Here is a 25,189-nt window from a genome sequence, read left to right as displayed (position 1 = left end):
GTCAAAACATCAAAATAATGTGACAGATGGTTTCCGGTTCTTGATTTTTGTTTATAGTTTTATATTGTAAGTTGTGTTCGTATAAATATGATTAAAATATCAGCATTAAATGATGAATCAGACGAAGAAAGTGGTTCCGAAGAGGAAGTAACGAGAGAAGCTCTCGAACAGATCGCCTTACAACAATATGCAAAAGCTCTTGATCTTCAGCGAAAGGGCAATCTTACTGACGCAACACAGCTTTTAAAAGATTTACTGGACACAGAACTGTTGTACAATGTTAAAAAACCTGCTCCTGGTGAGAAAGTGTCCAGTCCATTGTTTAATTTAAAATACTTATGCTACAAAAACTTAGCTGCAATGCAGAATGCTGCAGATGAGTTGGAAGCGGCTATAGAATCGTATATTGCGGCTTCAGAGCTCGATGATACTGATGTTACACTGTGGCATAGCTTTGGTTTGTTATGTATGCGAGCAAAACATTATGAAACTGCTCTACAGGCATTCCAGCGTGGTGTCCTTCAAAATCCTAGCCATTGGCCATGTATAGATAAAATAATCACACTGTTATTGGGACTAGACTATAAAGATGAGTGTATTATCGCTATTTATGATGCCCTACAGCTTGATCCGGACTATTTAAGAGGTTTGGTATACCGTAAGTACATTTATAAAGAGTTTCCATACATTAGAAATTACATGGAGTATTCAAATCCAGTTTACAAATGGAATGAGAAAGATGATGAACCATTTGATGAAGAAATTGGTACAAGACTTATACAAGAAGCTAGTGATATTAATAAAATATTTGTTGAACAGCAAATTTCTGAGCAATTTAAATCTGTTTTGCCAAATTTAAAGTTGAAAAAACCTATAAGTAGTCTAACATGGAGCGCTGTTGGTGAGTCACTGATTCATATGCACAAGTACATGACAGAGAACTATTTCAGCCATGCCTGTTATCTAGCACTAGTTTTTGAGAAAGCTGAAATTGAAGAGAAAATGGAGGTATGTGAGATAGAGGAGAAAGAAATTGAATACACAGATAATAAAATTGATGACATAAATACAGATACTGAGAAGAATGTAGAAAATGTATCAGAGAATGAGAATAATGAATTATCTGATAAACAAGTTACGGATACAGAGAAAGTGGAAAGTGATGTGGAAATGGTTGCTTCGGAATCTGCTGCTGAGACTGCTCCGGAGCCTAAAGTACAAAAGAAAACGACAGTCCGCCGCAGAGGCAGTGCTCTTAGCTTCCTAGAACAATGGGAGTGGTGCAACAAACGACGTTCGGGACGTAAGAAACCAAGCAACAAGCAAGAACGCTGTGATGACAACATTTATGACACACTGAGAAGAATGGTTCCTATAGCTTTATCACCAGAAACGATTGAAGAGAAAGAAAACCAGGATAAAGATATTTCAACAGATCTAACAAATCTTACTTTATTATTTGAAGAAAAAGAGAAATCAGATTCTAAAATTGAAGAAGAATATTTTGGTAGTGAGAATGAGCAGGTAGATGTTAAAGAGTTCATAAATAAATATAAAGAAAGTAAAAGGGATATAATAGATATATTAAAAGACTTTCTTTCATTATTAGCTTCAAAGTGGAAAGTAAAATGGCCTGAAGATTTAACAAGTGTATTTGTTGAAGCAAACAATTGTTACAACACACATATAGATGTACCAGCTTGCCGTGATGAAAATAAAGATGATTTGTTAAATTACATTGCTATTAACATCTTAGCTGAAGAAATATCAGTTAATACCAAGCTCAATCAAAATGTTAATGAAAAATCTGGGCATGAGTTAGGAGTTATAGAATCTATTGGTTTGATATTGGCTTCAAAACCACACCTTTTCGCAAGTACAATTTGCCTAGAATACATAATAAGACAACTCTGGGTTAAAATTCATGCTTATTTACTCAATAAATGTGAAGACTTTGCCCTTGACAGCCTTTACCATCTCCTCTGTGAATTTGAAGCAATGGGAGAGCATCATGATAATTACACTATGAATAATATCAATTTCACTTTTAAACCTCTTATAACCGAAGGTGAAATTACAGAGTACATCATGTTTTTAGAAAGAAACAAGAAGCTGTCCACTGTCATGGAATTGTATAATAAGGGGCATTATGAAGAAGTATTGGAAATCGTAATAGACTCATTTGAACATTGTAAAGATATGGCAAAAACACAAGAGGAAGAAATGTCTTTGGACTTTGCAGTTCAGTTGTCAATTATTTTAGACACGTGTTGGGCTTTAGACAAAGTTGAAACTTGCTTCAAATGGTCCCTGACCTGTCTGCATGAAGCTTTGAAACACTATTTCCGATTTACTTCTGGATCCAAGGACTATGAGAAGTGGACAATGACTGTTGTTAAAGTACTATCCTGTATGGAACACATTTTAACTACAGAAGGACTAAACTGTTTAGAATCCGTTTCGCAAAAAGAGCTAAGTCAAGCGTTAGAGAATCTCATTAGAATAATTGGTCACCAAGTCGAAACGAATGCAACAGAAATGCCCTTCGGAACTGTCGCACCATGGGTCATAATGCACTACATTTTACAACGAGAAGACGACCAAGGTAGAGGACGCACGATCTCAGACAACGACAGAGTAGCCTGTGATGAAGTACCCAATCCGCTTATGGTTTTATTCATTGGTCATGAGCAACTAGGAAATAGAAGTTGGTGTGTTCACTCAGACGCAAAACTTTTGTATTTTATTTTAGATACCGTGGTGCCGCGTCTTCGATCTCCGTCGTTAGCGAAATCTTTAGAACAAGTGTGTCAATACATGGAACAGTGTGTGTTCTGTTTGTATGGACACCCAGGCAAGAAGACTAAATCCAAAAATTCGCCATTGAAAGATCATGGTGTTCGATCTCATTCATTGGATTGGAAGAGAGCGCAGCAATTGTACGAGGTGTTTAGGCCTCATATACTCCCAGCTTTGGAAGGCAAAGTGCCGGGCATTACGACTGATGTTGAGCAGCTGTTTCATCGTATTCTTGCCCTGTTGCCCACAGAATGCGATCCAAATAAGTATTTGCCCGACTTAGAGAAATACATCAAAGGTATCGATAATAAATTACCAACGGTGCCGCCTCTATTACCCTATAAAATGAAAGATATATACTTTTTGTTGGGCGATTACTATTTCAAAAGAGAGGACTATAAAATGGCAATAAAATTCAACATGTTGGACGTAATCTTGAATAACGATAGGTTGGAATCTTGGGCAGAAATATCGCTTGCTAAAGGCGTACATTTAGAGAGAGTTTTAAATTCTTGCAAAAACTTGAACAACGAAAGGGAGTTTCTTAACCAAGCAAAATTAACAATACGGTGTTTCAAGCGAGCCTTAACTTTAGATTCGACACGTAGCGAATTGTGGTTAGAGTATGGAAATTTCGTGTACACGGTTCATTCTTTCTGTTCTAGACTGTTGAAGCAAGCTAGCGAGTCATTAAGTATGGAAGATTTTGAATCGTTAGAAAAGCAGAAAGAGGATATGTTGGACAGCACATACACATGTTACAACACGGTTTTAAATGACCTCAACGTCAGCAATGACTTCGATAAAACAAATGAGAATTCTTGGTTGTTGTATTATATGTTGGGAAAAGTGGCTGAAAAGCGTAATAAGGCACCGTCTATATATCTAAGTTTCTACATGCAAGGAGTCAAAAGTTTACAAGAAACTGACGCCACTTATCCCTTAAAAATTAACTACAGTACACCAACAAATTTGTGTATAGAAGTGTTAGAATTACATTACCGTATACACGCTTCGATTTTAAAGTTTATCGAGCAACATGAAAATAAACCTATTCCAGCGTCCGTTGGCAAAGTATTTCTAATGTGTATCGATGAATGGCAAAATGGACCATTTAGTAAAAAGTCTAAGAAATGCTATGCAGGTGAGGACGGCGATGGTAAATCTCAGGAAACCGTGCACGCTGCTAATATACTGAAAAGATCTGTTAGCGACGCAGGGGAAGAAGATACACATGAAGCAAAAACGATGAAACTGGAGGCGGCGGCCGCCAAAGTCCGTAGATCTGCTTCTTATGATACAGAAAGAGTTGCACACAAAGATACGTTAAATGAGTCGGTGGAAAAATCAAGTAAGCCTATGGATACAGATCAGACCGAAAAGCAAAACGTGGCCACGACAAAGGAAAATGATGAAAAGATGTTAGAGAAAATAGAAAAAGAACCAAAGACCACAAACAACACTACAATAGTAGAAAAGAATGAGAAAGATCCGAAAGAAAAGAAGGAAGAAGGAAAGCCAAATAGTGAGAATAATAAAGAAGAAAAACAAAATAAAAAGGACGAGAGTTCGAGTAGTTCGTCATCGAGCTCATCATCCGACTCGAGTTCCAGCGAGTCCTCCTCGGACAGCAGCAGCGAGTCCAGCAGAGATAGCAACACATCCACTAAGTCCTCGAACGATAACAAACAATTGACAGACGAGGAAATTATGAAGATAATTATAGCTTGTTTGGACGCTCTCGAAGATTGCGCCAGTCGTTTTCCGCCACATTACAAAGCTATTTATCGACTGGCTCATTATCATTTTTACTACAAAAAGGGCAAAGATATCGAAAGATGCAGAGATCTTATGTTGTCAAACTTTACAATGAGATGCGGCCAAAAACTCGGCGGACTCTTCAGTGAAAGAAAAGCAACGAATTTCTTTAATAACATTTGGAAAATACCTTCGGCGGAAGTGGAACGAGGTGGCAGCTTCGCTTTTCATATGAACCGCTCTGTGATGCTTACCATGGAAATATTGAAAGAGATCGACGACCACAAAACATTACTCGATTTACATTTGCATTTACAAAGAATACCGGATCTCGACAAGAAGTATTTACGAGACTCTGATAGAGAAGAGTTGGCACAGCAAGCGTTTTCTCTTTGTGTACAATCATTGAAAGGACAGTTGCTGAAATTTAGTCAACAGGCAGACTTGAAGAGTAACGAAATTGAACGTCAAACACTGAAAAGCTTGATGCTCGACATATATCGTGCGTATCAAAGAGTTCAAAAGCAACCCAACTCGAAACAGTTAACAAATTTGCTAATAGACGCATACAAACTAATCCTGACCACACCTGTTCCAGAAAATGCTAATTTAGTTGATCTCAGCATGAAGTTCTGTCAGGCTCATATAATGACACTCAAACAACAAGCGGCTTTAGCAAGTTTGGATAAGAGTCAAAATCAGCAAAAGAAACAAATGCCTAAAACCGTGGAAGTAGTAAAGAGCACTCCCGCTCTTCCCCCGGCGCCGGTCAGTCAAGCGAAGCCCGATAAACAACCCAGCTCACAATCAGCTAGCTCGTCCGGCCTACCGAAAATGTCGTCTCATGATATCGCAGCGGCTTTCCGGAACTACCCGATAATAAACGATCAACTACTCTCACAACAGACAGCGGCCGCTTTGTCATATTTCAGTAAAATAAGCGCTTTAGCCGGTTACACCAGTTTGCAAAATTCTCTGCAATCGTCCATGCAAAATTCCTTCCAGTCAGAGTTCTATCGACAGTATCTCGGAAGTTATTCTGGCTTCAATCTGCCTCCGCCGAAGAAGCAAAAACGTGGCCCGAAACCCGGCACTACTAGGTCCATATCGGGTGTGTCTGCACCTATAAAATCAAAGTCATTTACTTCCTCGTCATTACCGTCTTCAGCGAAATCCGCTCCGACATCGGTTATAACTAGCTTGCAGAAGTCTATATCTGGACCTTTGGCTCCTAGTATGGGGACGGTTCTTCCTACTTTACCGGCATCATTGTCCGCAAATATACCCGGGTTCGGAGTCCCACCTACGTCTGCTCACTACAGCGGACAAATTTCACAGCTGACGCAAGCCCAATCGTCCAATTCGTCAGCTCCGAAAGCCCCACTGACTCATCAGCAAGTCAGTCCTGGCAAAACGTTACAGGAAAAGTTAGCAGAACGTAAGAAGCATTTACCAGCACCAAAGAACGTATCACAAGAAATAAACGCTTCTATAAGTCGACTACCTTCATCTCTAACTATTACGAAGACATTTTCGTTAAAAAATTCAGGGCTTCAAACTAAAAAACCAGAAGCTAAGAAAACTTTGGCGTTCGGAGAGGAGAGACCGAAGCCGATATCATCTGATGAAGTTATTGTTTTAGATGATGATTGAAATAAGAATAAAAACTATTTAATTAAATTGTAAATTGAATAGAAGTCGTTTTATTTTTACACGACGATTTTATTGAAAGTGATTGAACTAAATCAAAGACTAGTTAGAAAATGAAATTCTTTGTGTATTCGGGCAATTCAGGTGAGAAGAAATAATTATAACACAATTGAATAAAAATTATTTATTATACACATTAATAATATTGCTTGATGGTCAATTACTATAAATCAAATTATAGTTAACATTACAAAAAAAGGGTTGTTAAAAAAACAAAAATTGTTGAGAATTTACGACGGAAAAGAATAAAAAATAATTATTTAAGCACTGGTACTGATCGCAACTAAATACAAGTAACAAAATATGTGTAAAACATATTCACATTAATATATTGTATTATAAAAATACTTTTACAACTAACTTATTAATACTTTTATTAATTATACGCAGTCTTATTCTAAAATGTAACAATTCCCAATTCACGTCTTATCCATATTTTTCGGTGACTTTTTTAACCTATGTACCAAATATCAAAGATTAAGTTATCATCATAATAGAAACTGACTTTTGCCATAATATAAAGATGTATTAAAATAATCTGTAATGATAGAAATCTATTAACATTTGACTGAGATTCCATTTAGCTATTAATGTACAGAAATATGCAACAACTAGTATGGGCAGAGGTAATAAAAATACTCTTGCATTTTGCAGCATTGGTAAATCTGTAAAAAAATGAAACAATTAAAAAAAAATCGTCGAGAAGATGTAATTTTCTTTCCAGCCAGTAATAATTCAATAAAAATAAAAAATGTGTCAAGGACTAAATAAAAAACTAGACAGGACAATTATATTATACTGTGTATAAAAAAATACTTACTGCTATAACCTAAAAATGTGATATACAGATAATAAATGACCGAGGCCAGCCAAAATGTGTTTGCTACTAGACATGGCACGAACCCATGACCCTGAAGTAGATCTGAAATAAAAGAACATTCAAAGAAGAGATTTTTAGACAATCCATTAATAGTTACACCAGTACTGTTATAATACAGGTCATATTGTTATTAAATTTTATAAAAAAAATACATGAGAAATTATATTCAGAGTTTTTAAATATTACTTTACTAGTTAAACTTTCCATTATTTTATAGAAAAAAGCCACTCTGTCTGCATGGAATTTAAAAAAATCGTAAGGATGTAGCCTTTGTGTTCTTCCAGGCTATCCTCTACATCTATGCCAAATTTCATCGAGATCCATTCAGCTATTTAGGCTACAAACTCTAACAAACATCCATCCATCTAAACTTTTGCATTTATATTAGTAAGAATTAAGATGAGTAATAAATCTTACCATTGAATAGAATGATCTGGAAGCAATGCAACAGAGAGAGCGGTGGGAAGAAGGCATTGATATGTACATCAAATGTGTAACCCCACTCCACTTCAGTCGCTGCCGGATCGCGTCTTAAATATTTATTGATTAAATACCTGAAATATGTAATCACCTTAATAGTCATTTTTTTTTCATATTAGGTGGTAAACAAGCAAGTGGCCACCTGAATCCACCAAAATGGAGAAGCGAATGCTGCCCATAGACATCCGCAAATGCGTTGCCTTAATTAATGGAAGAGGAGACACAGATAAACAGGATATATCCTCTCCCTGTATGTCTCCTTTGCTGTCAAATCCACTTTTCCTTCCTATCTTTTCCTGTTAAGAAAAGGGTGGAAAGAAAAAGGGACTAAGACTAGGCTTCTGTCACCACACTATCAGACGAAACGCGGAATTGCTCCCACTTTACGCCTGTCTTCTGTGTGGTCTTGGTATTACACTGGGTGAGCCAAACTATTCATGCGAAGATGTTAAAGCGGGCTCTACCATTGTTACTCTCCATCTATTTTTGTTGTCTTGGAAAGTGAGACTCGCTTTCTACAAAAAAGTAAAAACATGGTTTTCCACTTTACTTAAAAAAACTTAGATTTTGTATAAGTGCAGAAAGCAGCAGAACTTATGTTAAAGTAAGGACAAAGAAATTAATTTACAAGAGCAATACACAAACTGTGTTGTGGTCACATAGCCATTTTTGTTAATACAGATGTCAAACTTACTGCAAGAAAACTTACCAAAATATGGTAGACACAAATATACCAGCTCCAACAAAGTCAACAAACACGACAAATAGCACAAACAGCACCAGTTGGCCCCAGTTCAGGCCAATTGCCAGCGCAAAGCATACTGATGATACTGGAATATAAAATCCTCATTAAAATACGAGTAATAAAAAGACATGACACATACAGAATGGATACACATATATACAAATTTCAATCCTTAACTTCTACAATTATTAGGTAAAATGTTACACCACACTAAGTAAGGCCTTATAGCTGTGACATGTATGAGTGGCAAAAATTATGAAATTCATGTGTCATTATTTAAGGATGGCCTGTTAGATGCATTAAAGCACTTTTATAACACTGGCAATATCATTTGCCCATCCTTATCTTCTAGACATACCTCTCAATGTCTCAAATAAAAGTTCTGAATATTGGGCACTAAATCATTTTGAGGTTAAGTGACAATAGAAGTGAACTACTTACAAAACAACCAGACACAGAGCAGTACTAGAAATGCTGGATCATCCCGTGCGAACTGCGATTTCGTGTCTGAAACATTAAAAAAAGGAAATGTTTATTTTAAGCAAAACAACCATTTACTCTACAAATTACGAAAAATAACGGCTTTTGAAGTTCTAAGTTCGGAGTTACTTACGTTTTCTATAATTAAAACTTCTAAATACTTTTTGTGGTGAAACAAATAAATAAACCATTTGCCATGCAGCAAATTCAAAATCCATTTGGTCAAATTTGTAGAGTCTTCGTAAGTATTTGTATCGTTTTACTGCAGCACTAGCTGTTGTTGGTTGGTAGTTAGCTGGAGCTGGTAAAGGAGATGTACTTCTAGGGTAGTTCGGAGTAGGAGATGTGGGGTGTTTCAGCATGGTTATTAAACGCACTTAATGTAAGACACTAACTTCATGTGGTCGCGCGTAGGTATGTCAGTGCTTATTAATATTTATATGTTTTTAAATATTTGGTTTAAATAAAATGAATCAAGTATTTCAAAGAAGTTTGTGACTTATTTTCTTAGATATAAATTTTTGACGTTAAATTAACAACTTTGAAATGTCTATTTGAGTTTGATGTCAATGTCTATCTATCTGTCAAAAACTCCATTTTGTCAATCGTGAGATGTGGTAATTTTTGCTTTTCATATTAAGTAAAAAAATCAATCGTAAAGTTTCGTAACTATAAAAAGATGTAAGATATATTTTGTTTAAATGAAATTACTTGGTGTAACATTTAGGCATTGTTTTGGTTAACACTCTAATTTACATAACGGTTTACTCTAAATTGTTATTTTCAGCTGGCAACATGTGATTTTTAAAGTTTTTTAGGTTTCTAGCGCACAATGGGCTATCAGGTAGGCTAGATTAGTCTAGGTCTAAACTACCGGGCAAGCCGCAACATTGTAAATTGCTGCATGTAGGGTTGCATAGGATACAATATTGTTTTAAAGCTTTTAAAATGTCATATCCATTTTAGAAATTACATTTATGAAAGAAGAAATAAAAGGCAAAATAAGTCTCAAAATATATTTACATAATTAGATAAAACAAGATTAGGCTAATTAATTTATATAAATAAAAGCACAGGTAAACGATTTTCAGACCTTAATGGTTTAGTATAAAATTGAAATTATTTTTAAATATTTACCTTAATTAGCAATGAAAAGAAAAATACATTCTACACGGTATAATTTATCAATATTTAAAAAAAAGTTCAATTATTCACAGATATTCGGTACAGAGATATTTTTTTGGTAACAATTAGTAATTAAAAATGGTAATCGCTGTTAAAAAGTAATTCATAATTATTGGTTAAAATATTAACACTATATTATGGCTGCTATACTTAGCAGATAGTAAAGCTCCATACAAAACTATAAATTATATCCCAGACTAAAATGACACACTAGCGCCCTCACTGAAGGCTTAAAAGACGAGCTTCAAGTTATGTTCTGCTGCAACCAGGACAGGTAACGCGTGACCCTGGTGTAGACGCCAGGATAGCCCGGTTCTCCGCATTTGTTGCCAAATGATACGACGCCTATTTGCGTCCAGCGACCGTTTGCTTGCAACATCAACGGGCCTCCGGAGTCACCCTGAAACGGAAAAAAGTGTTAGTTTCTTGTCTACACTACACTTGTTTTAACGTTATAATTTCCAGTCTATTCAAGAGGTAGAAATCAAGTAAGAAGAACATATTAGAGCGCGCGCAAACCTTTGACTAAACTGTCGCACGATTGTTTGGTCGCGCATGATTCCTATGAGCTTATGTTGCAGTCTCACTACTTGATTTTTAGTTGTGCAACTAATCAGTTGAATTGGCTGCGGAACCATCGCACAACGGTTGTGCGATAGTTTAATCAAAGGTGTATCCGCTTACTATTACGCGTATTACTTTGGTATTTTATAAAAAAAAAATACATTAATAGAACTGACCTGACAAGCATCTACTCCTCCCCTAGTATATCCCGCACAGAGGAAGGTGTCAGTGATGGGCTGGAAGTATGCTCTGTCGCAGTCTTCGTTGCGCCAGACGGGCATGCGCGCCTCCAGCTGCCGCGAGCTCTCGGTGCCGCCGTAGCGTGTGGTACCCCACCCCACCACGGTGGCCATAGCACCGTCGAACTGCTGCCGCGCCACCTCGCCCCGTGGCAGGCAAATCGGTATCACGTATTTCGATTTTTGTACGTTCTCTGAAAAAATACCAATAAAATCGTATCTTTTAAACGAATACCAATTAAATCGTATTTTTTAAACGAATCAGTGTAACGTACGTAATATTACTACAATAATATCTGAGTTGGAAAATTCAATATTCTCCTTTTCAAGTACCAACAGCTTAACATAATTTGTGGATTAGTTACTACGAGCTGTTGCCCGCAACTTCGTCCGCGTAGTATTAGAAAACATACGAACTATATAAATTACAAATAGCTACGTATCCCTCGGGAACCGGACATTTCTCGGGGATGAAGCTTATCCCATGTGACTTTGTTTTATATCTCTGCCAAATTTCAATAAGATATGTTGAACCGTTGCAGAATGATCGAGTAAACATTAAAAAACTAAATTAATGAATCCCACGGGAACCGTAACTATTCCCGGGACAAAAAGTAGCCTATGTGTTCTTCCCGATTATGCTCTAAATCTGTGCCAAATTTCATGGAGATCCGTTCAGCCGTTTAGGCCACAAACGTTAACAAACATCCATCCATCCATCCATCCATCCATTTATCCATCCATCCATCTAAACTTTCGCATTTATAATATTAAGTAAGAATATCACTCACCCGATAGTACCAGTATCGCGATATCATTATAGAATCCGACTCTGGAGAACTGCTCATGGGCCCTCACAGCTGTCACACGCAGCGTGACAGGGCGCGAGGGCTCGTCATCCCGCCCAAGGTCAACGTCGCCTAGCCTCACGCTGAACTGCCTCGCGGGGAACCTGGTAATTGCTAAGAATGCTGGTAGTCTTTTAAATACTGGCTGGAAGTAAAGTTTTCACAGGGTACTATTTAAATGTGAACAACACTTTTATGAGACTGCCTAAATGAGAAAAAAATTGTACTGATCTACAAAAGACCTAACACTATAAGGTGGAAATATTCTCTAAATTTAAGGCTTCTTTTTATTAGAAGACGCTATGTCGTTCATTGTACGCACGGTCGCTGCTTGGAGTCCCTGGTGCAATGCGCGGCGGTGAGCACGTGCCGCCTGTCGACCAGTGTGCCGCCGCACCAGAACTCGCGCCGCTTGCTGCCGTGTAGGTAGATGGCGGCCATCCAAGGCCAAGCGCCGGACTTCGCCTCCGTGCCTCCCACGATACGACCACCTTCGTCTTCTCGCTGACCACACTCTAAAAGGTTGTTTAATATGCTATTATAAAAAAATAACAGTGAAACACGTTTGCACTTTTTCTTTCGATGTTGTGTTTTTTATCATTGTTAGTTTAAAAAATAAATATGATGAACGATCAAGAGTAAATCTTACAATGAAAGTGTACGCGCTTACCACTAGCATCGACAATATTAGAGTAGTTAGCGACAGATGGTGGCAGTTCTGTGTAGAAGCTGGTCGTGGAGACTGGCCGCGACGTCGTCACAGGAGCAGCTGATGTTGTGGTCGGTCGTGTTGTCGTCGGCGGCTTGGGCTTCTTTGTAGTAAGTACTAGGACAGCCGAAGGCCTTTTTGTAGTTGTTGGTTTTGTGACAGGCTTTTGACTTGTTACTGGCAATAGATACGTTGGTTTTGATGTCGTTGCTACAACCGGCTTTTCTACTGCCGTAATCGACGGTATAACTGCATCTCTTGGACAACAAACTCCTGGTACGAATAAATCTTTAAAGCACAGTGATTCTCGAAGGTTTATCAAATTCAACAGAAGTTGTGGACAATTGCTAAGATCCTCGCAAACTCCTGCTTCCCCTTCAGGCGTGGTGCAGTATTTCGCATCGTTTTCCTGATTCACATCACCAGTAGCTATTTTGGTTATTGGTGCGTCAGGTAGGACTTTAGGTAGGGCTTTTTTGACTATAGGTGCAATTTTATCAGTGACATTTCTACCCAGTACGTTTTTACTTAATGTGTAGAGAGCTTGAGGTAGCTGTTGCAGATTTGGATTGGATTCGTTTCTTTCATTTTCGTTCACGATGTCAACGAGGTAATGTCCTACAGTATTTATAGCTCCTAGGGTTTCAGATATCCTGGTAAACGCGGAGTCTGAGAGTAATCTTCCATCATTTGGTATACCGTCTCTGGTTTCAGAATGGATTAGGTCTACTGACGATCTTGTGTCATAGTGGGGGTATGTTTGTGGTATTTGATTTGGAATCTGATTGTACGGCTGATTGTTGTAATACGTTAACTGTTGATTGTATTGAGATGGACCGTAGTATGGCCTCTGCAGGGAATCTGGTGACCTCTTCCTTAGCATTGAGTTTTGATTCCAATAGGGGTTTCTTGGTAGTATGTGCATTGTGGGAGCTTCACCCATTCTCTGTACGAAGGAGACTGGAAATAATGAAGAAATTAAACGGTTACATTTTTACTTGTTTATTGTAAAATATAGCATTGATAGAAAAACTATTGATGCGTACCTACCCGGGTGGTGAACTGACTGATACTGGCATGATATAAGCAAGGGTAGGAATAAATTGGTTACACCTGAAAAGAAAAAAAAGTAATTTTTTAGTTCAAATATATTTTATTTTATAATTTGCCTATAGATAGCTTATACAAAGCAAAATGTTCATCAGATAAATTAAAAATACTAGTTATATCAAGATTTTTAGCAACTTTGTTCAGTTTAATATATATAATTCACTGATATTCGCGTGAATTAACATCTTTTTATCGCAAATTAGCAGTAAATTAAAATTAACGTCTGGCAACTTTTTATCATGCTGGTGACCTAATTAAAGTCTTGAGATGATAATGATAAGCGGGAAAGGACCGTGAGATCAGGTTTTATCGAACACCAACTTTTTCACATATAAACAGACTGGGTCAAACGATTAACGGTCATTTAGTTTCTGAGACAATTTCAATTTATTTTTTCTGGCAATCTGCTATAATCAGCTTTTAGCCTGAGTGAGTGAAATCAAACACTAACAAATTAGAGAGTGGGGATCACAAGAGCCGTGGGAAATGTTTTGTTCTTTACAAAACGACGGATTGTGTGTGACCGTTGACCGAATTACAACTGAACGAATGGTATTGATGTGGACGCATTTCTCTGCTTTCATAAAAAAAAGTTTTAATTTGATAAAACAAAAGTTCGGCTAAGAAATTATGGTTATCAGACTTTAACAAAAATAATGTTAACAATTTTTACAAGGCTACTTTTTTTTAATAAGTAGTAAATACGTTTGTAATTTAAAAGTTTGTGAAATATTATTCCATTTGTTAATTTTTTGCTACTATCAAAATTCCGAACATCATTGTTAATTTTTTATCACTTGTTCCACAATGTGTAATACACCTTAAGTGTTGCAAGTGTTAAAATAAACGCGAGATTCGCAAATTGTCTCGACCCAAGAACAGTTATAACATAAGGAGGTAAGGACAAATGCAGGTCATGTAATTACCGAATTTCTTTTATCCGTTACGTTAATACGAGTCTCATTACGTGTGGTTGAACAATTGGGACTGTCGTGTTACCAGTATCACTATGAATCACGATTAAATAAAAATTCGCCTTTCATATTTTACCATGTATTGTAATTAAAAATAAAACAGTAACATCTTAATTTGCAAATTATTATTTGTATTTTAAACTAATTGTGTTGATACAAATCATAAACCAACATAACCTATTTGCCTAAAATAAAATTAAAAAATCAAAACGTCACATCTTTTTTAGGTTATTATTAATGTAGTGAATCATATGTTTTTGGAATAGCCTGCCGATTAAATCTGCGATTCATGTGAAAGTTGTCGTTTCGCGCGCTTTGTTGCGTAATAGCGACCGATTCTTTTATTCCGTTTTTCTATAATTTAAACTCGTGCGCGCCAATTTCTAAGATCGTCTTACAAAAAGTAACAGCTATTTAGTTCAATTAAAAAGAATGAGTTTAATGGAATGAAAGTTACAGATTATTAAATAACAATTTTCGTAGTTAAAAAACTTTAAATAGATAAAAAAAAGTTAGTTTATTGTTGACGTCTGTTAAAGAATCGAATAGAGGTTAAAATGGTCATTATTGGAACTTGGACCAATTTTTTTTTTAATAACTATATGGTGGCAAACGAGTATTTGGCTTTTTCACTAAGTGTTAAAGTATGTAAGAATGAAGAATTTTATTTTTAAAGTTTTCTTGTGTATAAGAGCATAAAGTTCTATGGATGTTTTTAAATATTTTTTTCAAGTACACGATAGATGATAGAAAGTCGATCAGAATATATCAATTATATCGCAATATGGTAGGATCTATCACGTATGGATTTTTGTGTCGTTACCTTGAGAATGAATATTTTGTAATCTTTTAAAAAAGCAGCCGGGGAAATCCACAACATTGTATGTAGAACGTGAACACTCATACCTCAGGAAAGCCTAAAGTAATCATTTAACCATCACCGAAGGAAAAGTATATGATTTTTAATATTTTTGTATATAATGGTGCATTTTAAAAAGAAAAATCTGGACAACTCAACGTATTCTACTAAATTGAATATTTCCATCAAAAAACTTAGTAACCATAAAAATTACTTCGATACAAAAACAACTTTGTTGTTTATGGTATTATTTTAAAATGGTAACATTGCAACACAGCGTGGGAAGATCAGATCAAAGATGGTCTCGGCGACGTTTTCACTTGCAACACAAAAAAAATCACATGACACTAGCATTTCTGTTTTAAATAGAAAAAATATTTTAAAACGTGGACTAATGATTTCAGCTAAGACCAGTTCAGTTAGAAAAAATACTCTCAAAAATTAAAAAAAATACATCCTAGTTATAAAGCTCATATTCCTATACTATGTAGTCTAATAATCTGTCTGATTTTGCATCTGACTGCCTAAAAACTAATAAAGTGCGAAAGTTAAGATGGCTGGATATGTGTTAGAGTTTGTAGCCTAAACGGCTGAACGGATCTCAATGAAATTTGGGATATACGAACATCTAGAGTGGAAAAACAAATAGTCTACATGTTTGTGTCTTTTTTTCAACGCGGATGGAGTCGCGTGCGAAAGCTAGTCTTAAATATTTAACGGAAGAGGATTTTATTTAAAAAAATAGCGTTAAATTAAAGCGTTAATATTCAGAATCTTATATAACTATCTGAAGAATTTCATAACAATTTTATAGGCTCTTAGTTACAATGAATAGTTTCTCAATGGCCTAACATTCGCGCTGACTCAATGACCGCCAAGCTTAGGCTGGCTACACACTATTGTTTACTACACCATATCTCAGAAGATAAAAAAACCTAATTTTATCTTACACGCCTTATTTTTTTAAAAGTTGAAGTTCCTTATAAGCTACGTTAACTTGTTTTAAAACTTTAAGTTCTTATTAGGGTAAATGTTAAATACCATTTAGTGACTTAATCGTAGGAATCATGTTTAATTCATGTTTTATAAGTAAACATTTTAACAAGACGTTAAAACCTTAATAAGACCCAAATTTATTTTTATACTAGCTACTAGCTTTCGCCCGAGACTCGGTCTGCGTGAATTAAAGGATAACAACAGTAAGTAGCCTATGTGTTCTTCCAGACTATCCTCTACATCTATGCCAAATTTCATTGATATCCTTTCTGCAGTTTAGGCTACAAACTCTAACAAACATCCATCCATCTAAACTTTCATATTTGTAATAACTACTATTAGACAACTTATTTAATTGATATTGTCGCTTTTAATTCAGAGCAATACTTCTCGTCAAGACTTAGGTTGCGCGCCAAATCTATCCATACTTCTAGTGACATTGACAGACGTCAGCTAGGGACGTGACGTTTATGCCGATAATCTAGAGTTGCGCCAATTCTATAGCACGGTACTAATTTTATTCCTAACACTACTAAGAATTGTGTTAGTGTGTGTTTTCGTATGTTAAATATGTATAGCAAAACACTTTGTAGTATGAGATAACTTTATTTTCTAATACAGTAATCTTATTGAATATAAGCAGCGTCTGTAGACGACCTTAGACCAGATTTGCGAGAGTGAAAGCAATGACATCATGTCGGCACAGCTATGCGCACGCGCAACTCATTATCACGCCGGAAGATTTTGTAGCAGAAAGTTTTTATATACTAAATTAATAATAAAGCATGAAGGCCAAGTTCTATCATTTTTGGAAATATATTTTTTACTAGTATAGTAGTCTGCAAATTCGTCAAAATGATTTTTAAGACTAATACAAAGAGAAAAAAATTGTATTTTTTTATGCAATGAAATAACTCAAAACTATTGGGCCAATTTCAAAAATTCTTCACTTTTACAAAGCTACGTTATCGGTAAGTATCATAGGGTATATTTTTTTTTAATTTCACGGTGGTTTTTGCTAGCAACAGCTTGTTAAAATATACTGATATAACCAACCCAAACATCTTTAGTAGTTGTCATTTCGTTGTTCACAATACCCTTAAGAAGAGATAAGGTAATTGATTTTACGCAATCATTTGATATAAAAATCGTTCTTTGTGAAGGTCGGGAAAAATATGTGATATCTTAATGTATTTAAAAAGACTTAGGCTAAAAAGATATGGTTATAATCGGTTAATGCTTCTCCGGTTAAGGTATTTTTTATTATTTTTTACGTACCTTAAACATAACCTAAAAAGTAACTATACTAATATAAAGAGGAAAGATTTGTATTTTTACATACTGCAAATAAACTTCAAAATTACTGGTTCGATTTTAAAAATTAGTAACAGGCCATACTTTTACTAAAATTTTCTCATTAATTGCGGTTGATGTTGCGAGCAATAGCTAGTCATATGTGTAGAAGTGTTCTTGGCTTTATAGATTTGTATAGGCTAAAATAGGCATATATAAAATGCATGTAACCCTTAACCGAACAGTTTAGAAAGAGCTTTTTGCTAAGCTTTTGCGATGTGTTCGATATCGGTTAACCGAGATTTTAGCAAAGCACTTACAAACTGCTACTGGGACAATAGATTTTTCAACCCATATGGATCTTTGTCCGGATGGAATAAAAACATAGTCTAAGAGCTATACACTATTGAGAACTGTTCAGTAAATTCTATGGTTAAAATTCCAGGTAAGATTCTAATAATTAATTGCATTATTAAAAAAACTCTGTCATGGTATTTATATTGAGGTAAGAGGGTCGATATCAATCTGGTTCAAACGGTATAGAACAATGCAAATAGAGAGCGCGCAAAAAATGAATTATCATAGAAAGTGGCCCGGGCAGACTGGTTTAAATTCAAGGTCGCAAAGATTATCTATGTGTCTTTATAAAAAAATATATAACATCATGAAACCGATGCACTTGTATCGGTGCATTAATGCATAATCTGTCAGTACGTTAAAAATATTCTAGGTCGTCATACGTTCCCGTGCAACCCGGACGCGGATTGTGTAACTTGTGTTGCAACACTGAGTCCGTGAGTATAGTACCGAGTCATAATGTTAGTAATAATGATGGCTCATTTGACCTGGGGATATTCCACTTAGAGCGGACGCACACCTTTGACTAAAGGTTTGATAGTTTAGTTTCAGGTATTTGTCGCTCTTATTGTAAGCTACCACAGCCGATATCCTAGTATAAAAGCATACATTTTTAAAAACAGTACGATCACGGTATTTATACAGTGAAAATCTACTGTTTAAATAAAGAAATATGTACGTGCGGTATTTTATCCGACTTTATGCGACCATCTTGTAGTGAAAACATGATAATGCCTGCACATATCTGCGAGGATCAAAGATTTGTGTATAGTCAACTGACAGTAGATCTGCGTGGTTGACAATGGCCTAGCCTCCTCTAACTTAGGTTAGGTTTAGATTCTCTCGTTGAGGAGGTATAGCAAATATTCATGAATCTAACACTAAATGCTTCCTATGACATCTCAGTCATTAGAAAAGCCTACATCACGCCTGTCTGTATTTATCTGTTAACCCATCAGATTATCGTTTCAGGATCTCCTATCGACATACTCGTGTTTAATTCTTAGTAGTTCCTTTCTGTCTGAATCCAACTAACCTAAAAATAATTTAAAGTAGTTTTGAAATCCATTGAAACATTTTAATTAACCGAAATGTCGACTTGAAACATTTATGGAAGCATCTGGGAAGTTGTTATTGCATAATTGCAATATTTAGTTTGATTGCCTGGGAAGTTTGCTTTTCAAAATGGCGGACTATTTCAGCCGAGCTCGACTCAACACGCTCCGAGTTATTGTAACAACGTTGGCGCTTTTTGAAACTTGCGTAATAACGAAAACGTTGACTTTGTGAGAGGAAGTTGCATAATTGAAATGCATTTTAGCGGGAACTCAATATTTTAAGGTTAACAACTTTTTGATTGGTTTATTTTCTACTTATATTGACTATATGTTCTCGTGCGGTGTCATCCGCATGAAATTCTCAAAAACTTCATTTTAATATTTACATTTGTCAAATTCTTGTCTTGTCAAATGTCAAAATTACCGTTACTATAATAATCTCGGTTCCTTAATGTTGGCAGCTTGTAGTTTATGGTCCGTTTCCCACACGGAGGTTTTTTCCAATTTATTTACCTCCTAAATTTAATAGCGTGGAAATATATAGCCTGAAGCGTGTCGTAAGTATAAGTGCTTTTAATTAAAGAAAGAGTTAGATATAGATATTATACTTTTTAAAAAACTTATTACATTGAGTTCCATTGACTGTAAAGACTGATTTTCATCGCTTCTCAAACGATGCGTTTACAAATCAGCCGTTTAATTACAAAGGGTCAATATCGTGAGAGTTGTGTAGTTCGGTATTTGTTCGTTTTAACAAAAGAGGTCACAAACGGCAAGCGTAACTCATCCGTGACGATCGGGTGACCCTCGAGCGCTGCTTTCTCCCGGCCTTTGTGCTGGTAAAGTGGAACTATTCGACCATAGACATTGCCATCCTCAATACCTTATTTACAGTGATATGTGACATTAACGGTAATACTTGGATGTTAGGAAACCACTAGACCTTACTTTACTACAGTTACTTAGAAGAGAAAGAAATTGGTGTCTAGACCGTGCCAAATGAAATACAAACTCTACCTACCCTTACGAGAGAATTGTGATATTTTTACAGACTATTCTAACAAAATAAAAAAGATCAGTCATCATTTTAAATTCAAACAAATATAAATTATACGAAACTGGTTGAAAGATTCAAAATGTCAAACGTGAAACTCTATGCTGTGGTATATCCTAACAATATTACCGATGTGAAGTGTGCAACGTATAGCTATGCATATAAATGCAGCACATGCCAGCTAACTTCGTTACCCATCGCCGGGGAACATAATAGAATCATGAACGCATCCATATCTGAAAAGGTTGCCTCTATGAAGCTGGCATTTCGATAGAATAGAAAATTTTATATGAAATATCATGCACCATATTCTCTTCTAGTCCAATTCAATATCGATTCATTGGAAGGATAGAGGCTAAAGGTGCGCACATTACTCGATTTTTAGTTGTGCAACTAAACAGTCAACTGGCTACTACTAAAATTCAAATTCAAATTGGCTGCGAAACAATCGACAATCGCAGAACGGTGTGCGATAGTTTACTCAAAGGTGTGCGTCCGCTTTAAATGTACGGTATGCAAAAGTAGTTATAAGAACCAATATTTACATGTCTAAAATATTTATTTTGTATTGAAATTGGTATTAAAAAAAACTTTTCAGAACGATTTCCGTCTATAATGTGGTGTCATTCTCTGTATGCATTCTATGTGCAGTGCATTTTTTGGGGGTCTTTGTGGTGACAACACTCGAATAAAAGTAATACGACTAAAGTATGAATAGGATTCTATAATAAATGGTAACTAACATTTAATTTTGTGTCAAACACGTACATACAGAGTGTTCCATAATTCTATACATTTGTGTATACACCGTGTTCCAATATGCGGTGAGATTGCGTTATACGTTCCATTAACATCTAATCCACTAGGGATTCGATTTCCGCTGCATTTCCCGACAGATTACACGACCGGCGTCTGTCCCAGTTTTGTATGGACCAAGGATATAGTTACACTTCCTTGAAATATGACGCGGGAATAACGTTCCGTTTTATACTTAAATGAATATTTTATATCTATTATTTAGTTATAATTAAATTATTTAGTCCATGTATTTGTAAATTTAGCTAAGTGTAGATTAATGTCTGATTTATTAAAGCACTTTTGATTTGATTAAATGTTTGCTTTTTTTTAATCTGTACATTGCCTCCTCTGATTATTTTAAAGAGTAAAGAAATTTTATAGCAATTTAAAATTAATTCCAAAAGAATTCGCAATTTAGAATATTGATAATACAAGTGTTTGGTATTTGCTGGTTTACATAAATAATTGTTTAAAACTTGAAAATTATTGACGGAATGTTGCCATACGGGTAATAAAATGGGCCATGCTTCGTTTTTAACAATAATTTACTTTAAACTGCGCAGTGAATTTTGCACTTAAATGATTTACTCATCATATAGAAAACACTAACCGATAATCTTTACTAATGCAATGTACTTACAAATATTGCGCGCGAAAGTAAATTTTTAATCTATGGCAGGTAACTTTTTCACATCACTCAATACTTAAAAAGTAGTTAGCGAATAAATCAAAAGCATTTGTAACGCTCTCCATGAGTTGATTTATGTTTTTTGCACCGCTATTTGTCTAATTAAATACAATTGAAGAAAACTGGGCGTCACTTTCACTCGCTTCTGTTTTGTTTAGAAAGAAAATTGCCTTCCCGGTATAGTGATGTACCGTATCAAAATTATGTTGCCTGTTTCTATCGATTGAATCCTAAGTTTAGTTGATTAATACGTATTTAACCATCAATTTTTAAATTAATGGGAGATATTCAATACAAATGTTTATTTAAAAAATGAGCTTATTGCATTTCTTATATAGTGACAATGTTAGCAGTTTTATCATTTTTTGTGTTCTAAATTGTCGCTAGTTAAACTTTTCGCCCAATCTAATACAAACCAGTCAACTTTCTAGTAAAATATTGTGTTACTAGATTTCTGCAAATGTTAAATAGTTTGTTATTAACCTATTTTTATGAATATTATAATTTGTAAAAATCTGAGTTGTATGTATTTACTATTTAAATAATTTTTGCTTTGATAAGAATAAAAAAATTCACTCGATGATTGGTATCGATGTCGATCTATGTGATGGTACATCACTAGAACAAGGTTAACGAATCAATCGGACATGGCGTGTTAAGCCGTGATATAGACCATTGTCTTCAGATATCTCGACTTAAAGTAATTTAAACAAATTGATGTATTCAAATAAATAAATTAGTGAAAAAAGTAAGAAAAGGAGCATAATAGTTTCTGTCTGTCTAATTCATTCTAGAAAAATACATAGCTACAAAGGATTTTTTTATTAGTCAGATCTCTAACTTTACCATGAATTTTAATTTAAAATGTGTGAATTAATCTAAAAAAATAACGTTTATGATATAACATGCGTAAAAATAAAACTGTCAACATTTGGCGCGAAAAGTTTTTTTTAATCAAGGGTAACAGAAACATAAACATTTGCCACAATAACAATCGATTCCAAACACATTTATTTCGGAATGTAAAAGGTTTAAAAAACCATATCGAAGTATTTTTCCTTACATCTTTGTCGTCCGGTTGTTGACCTGAACCGGGATTGGGAGTCAATGTTCAAGGGACCCTATAATTACGGACCTTTTTCAACATTTACGGACACAATGGTAGGTATTCAAATTCGTAAAAAAACAGGCTGGTTAGAAGTCCTTTGACCGCGAAAATGTGCCTTTAGTTTTTGACTAAAGGCACATTTTCGCGGTCAAACACTAACAAGTGAACAATGTTAGTGTTTATAAAAAAAGTTAATATGAAAAATGATCGAAGTTAGTGATTTTGACAGTAGTTATGTCATGTTACTATTATAATGAGACTGCACAAAAAATATTGAACTTTATAAAAAATAGACACATTTTTCGATCTGAATTATTCTTTTTAATCTTTGATAATTTTAAATCCCGAATGGCTTGATATATGATGGATGGAAAGAACAAATTAAAAAGTGTTTTGAAGACAATCTTGGTAATATATCGGATTTTGGATCGTCTCCCAATCCGCTTGTCATGATTATGTGTTAAGAAGACAATCAATTTATTTCGTATTTTATTACCTATCCTTGTTGCGAGTATATTTTAATATTTACTTCTGTCAGCGTTAGTTGCATTTAACAACGTACAATCTAACATTTATCTTCTTTTAAAATTCAGTAGATATCAAAATTACATTAAAACGGAGTGATATTAAATAAAGATTGCTAAGAAGTTTCGTTTATTTTTAAATTATGTAAGTCAGACTAGACTATTAACTCACCGAAAACGGTAAGGCACTTCCCAAAGCGAACGATATCCGCCATAATAGAACAGTTCTAATGTAACGCTTGCGTCACAACACTTTCACTGCGAGTACAATAACATGGTAACACTTATGAAACGATTTGATGACGGCGCACTGCACTAACCAAGTTCAACGCACGACTCGAATAAATATAAAAAAAATGTGGAATGGGAAAAAAGAGTAACCCGAGAGCGGTTTTCGGACGAATAATCAAAAAGCTGGGGCGCGAGAAATTAAAAAGTTAAAATGCCAAATTTTGGAGGGAAATTTTTGAGGCACGCGTCGCGCGCGCTTACTTTCTTGGCGCGCAGTGAGACATTTGACGTTTAGCCTCGTGCTTTTACTTTCCTGTGCCAGTGGGGAGCGTCAGAGCGACGCGGATCTGTATCTGATCATTGTCTGATGCAAGGGTTAGAAGAAAGTCGCTTTATTGCGTATTGCCAACCTTAAATGTCAACTCGTTATCCGTGTGGGCACGGGATCCAACAACCGAAATGTACGAGCATTGTCGCCAATTAAAATGTACAGATGTGGTGGATCGCAGGGGAAAGTGGTTTATTATCAAATGTCATATTCCACTACAATCTTATACCATAATCTGCTTTGTTTATTAAAATAACGAGAATACCTAACATTTGGGTGGTTCGGTGAGGGTTAGGTTAAGTCCAGAACTTAAATAACCCATTTGCAATCTTGTGGCTGGTCATAAATATTACAGTCACTTTGTTGAAATACGGACGAAGTTACTTAGTGTACGTAACTTATTAATAAACAGTCTTTTAAGAGATTAAAAAAAAAAAAACTGAAGCTAACTGTTGCATTGGTCTTATGCTAAAATTTATTATTAAACTGTCTAGACAATATTCAGACAAATTACAGTATCAAAGGAAAATATTTTTAAGTGGATGAAAAAATAATTAAATTCCCGATAGAATTGTTCCCTCTAACACTGCTTTATCTCTGTAAATTGAATATACTTTAAAGAAGGCTGCAAAAGACGATTAGCCATTGTAAAATAAAAAAAAACCTTAATAATCTTTGCGTAAACTGTTTAAGATAAAAATTTGTCCGTTTTGTGATCAGTACTAAAATTTAAAACATGGTACATTGAACTTTAAGGTTAGTTCGAGCGGGAAAAACGGAACGTAATTTAGGCAAAGGCATCTTGCGGATGCGGCTTCGAAACCGGCCGCATTGCACAACGCGTTATTACAACACTAGCCCTGGGAGAGGTACAGGAAAACATCGATAATAACTGGCTTACGTTGCTTAATTATAAGAAGTAATTTATGTATTTCGACAACGAATACGCATATTTTTTTTAATACTGTTTAAGTCTTTTCATTACTCATCAGCTAATGAAACACTATATTTAATTATCTGTGAGTCGTTTTGTATATTTCAAAACTTTAGTAAGATATAGGAATAAATGTCAATGGGCAAATAATATGGAAAAAACCCACGGCGGACAGAAATATCAATGTAATTTCCGAGTAACATATTTTTGTAGCAGTTTCCAAATGATTTAGCTGTTTTTTGGCGCGATTTGCGTAGCTTTTCCCGCTCTCATCGTTCGTGTTCATAGTTTATCTGATATTATAGTAAGTTGTTATAAAAGGACATATTGTCTGTATACAAAACAACGTACGAAAGAGCATAGATAACATAATGTTGACTCAAAAAATAAGCAAGTAAAACAATAAGAATTGTTTATTAAAATATATTGAATAGATGAAATTAGAGGGAAAGAACTATATATATACATATATATATATAT

The 25,189-nt window shown here is 35.2% G+C and overlaps 3 protein-coding genes across 4 annotated transcripts; 1 reads left to right on the top strand and 2 right to left on the bottom strand.

Moving 5' to 3' along the window:
- Positions 1-2: 2 nt before the first annotated feature.
- Positions 3-6,249, top strand: LOC106110155 (calcineurin-binding protein cabin-1-like). Its single transcript, XM_013291876.1, has one exon. It carries the CDS (start codon positions 88-90, stop codon positions 6,208-6,210), a length of 6,123 nt encoding a protein of 2,040 aa, XP_013147330.1. The 5' UTR covers positions 3-87; the 3' UTR covers positions 6,211-6,249.
- Positions 6,250-6,465: 216 nt separating this feature from the next.
- Positions 6,466-9,416, bottom strand: LOC106110131 (protein unc-50 homolog). Its single transcript, XM_013291843.1, has 6 exons — positions 8,986-9,416; positions 8,814-8,879; positions 8,337-8,457; positions 7,565-7,701; positions 7,088-7,189; positions 6,466-6,932 (listed from the first exon to the last, which is right to left on the bottom strand). The coding sequence occupies exons 1-6, from the start codon at positions 9,212-9,214 to the stop codon at positions 6,796-6,798; spliced, it is 792 nt and encodes a 263-aa protein (XP_013147297.1). The 5' UTR covers positions 9,215-9,416; the 3' UTR covers positions 6,466-6,795.
- A 441-nt stretch (positions 9,417-9,857) lies between these two features.
- LOC106110179 (proclotting enzyme-like) lies at positions 9,858-23,759 on the bottom strand. 2 transcript variants are annotated; one of them, XM_013291917.1, is made up of 7 exons: positions 23,389-23,759; positions 13,448-13,510; positions 12,359-13,357; positions 12,011-12,203; positions 11,632-11,792; positions 10,778-11,034; positions 9,858-10,437 (listed from the first exon to the last, which is right to left on the bottom strand). In XM_013291917.1, the coding sequence occupies exons 1-7, from the start codon at positions 23,429-23,431 to the stop codon at positions 10,282-10,284; spliced, it is 1,872 nt and encodes a 623-aa protein (XP_013147371.1). In that variant the 5' UTR covers positions 23,432-23,759; the 3' UTR covers positions 9,858-10,281. The 2 variants fall into 2 exon arrangements, with proteins under 2 accessions (XP_013147371.1, XP_013147372.1); XM_013291918.1 differs by having other exon boundaries at positions 13,444-13,510; positions 23,389-23,413.
- Positions 23,760-25,189: the final 1,430 nt, after the last annotated feature.

Source organism: Papilio polytes, unplaced genomic scaffold (genome assembly GCF_000836215.1).
Source record: "Papilio polytes unplaced genomic scaffold, Ppol_1.0 DF820844.1, whole genome shotgun sequence".
Taxonomy (NCBI): Eukaryota; Metazoa; Arthropoda; class Insecta; order Lepidoptera; family Papilionidae; genus Papilio; species Papilio polytes.
This window is presented reverse-complemented; position numbering and strand designations above follow the sequence as displayed.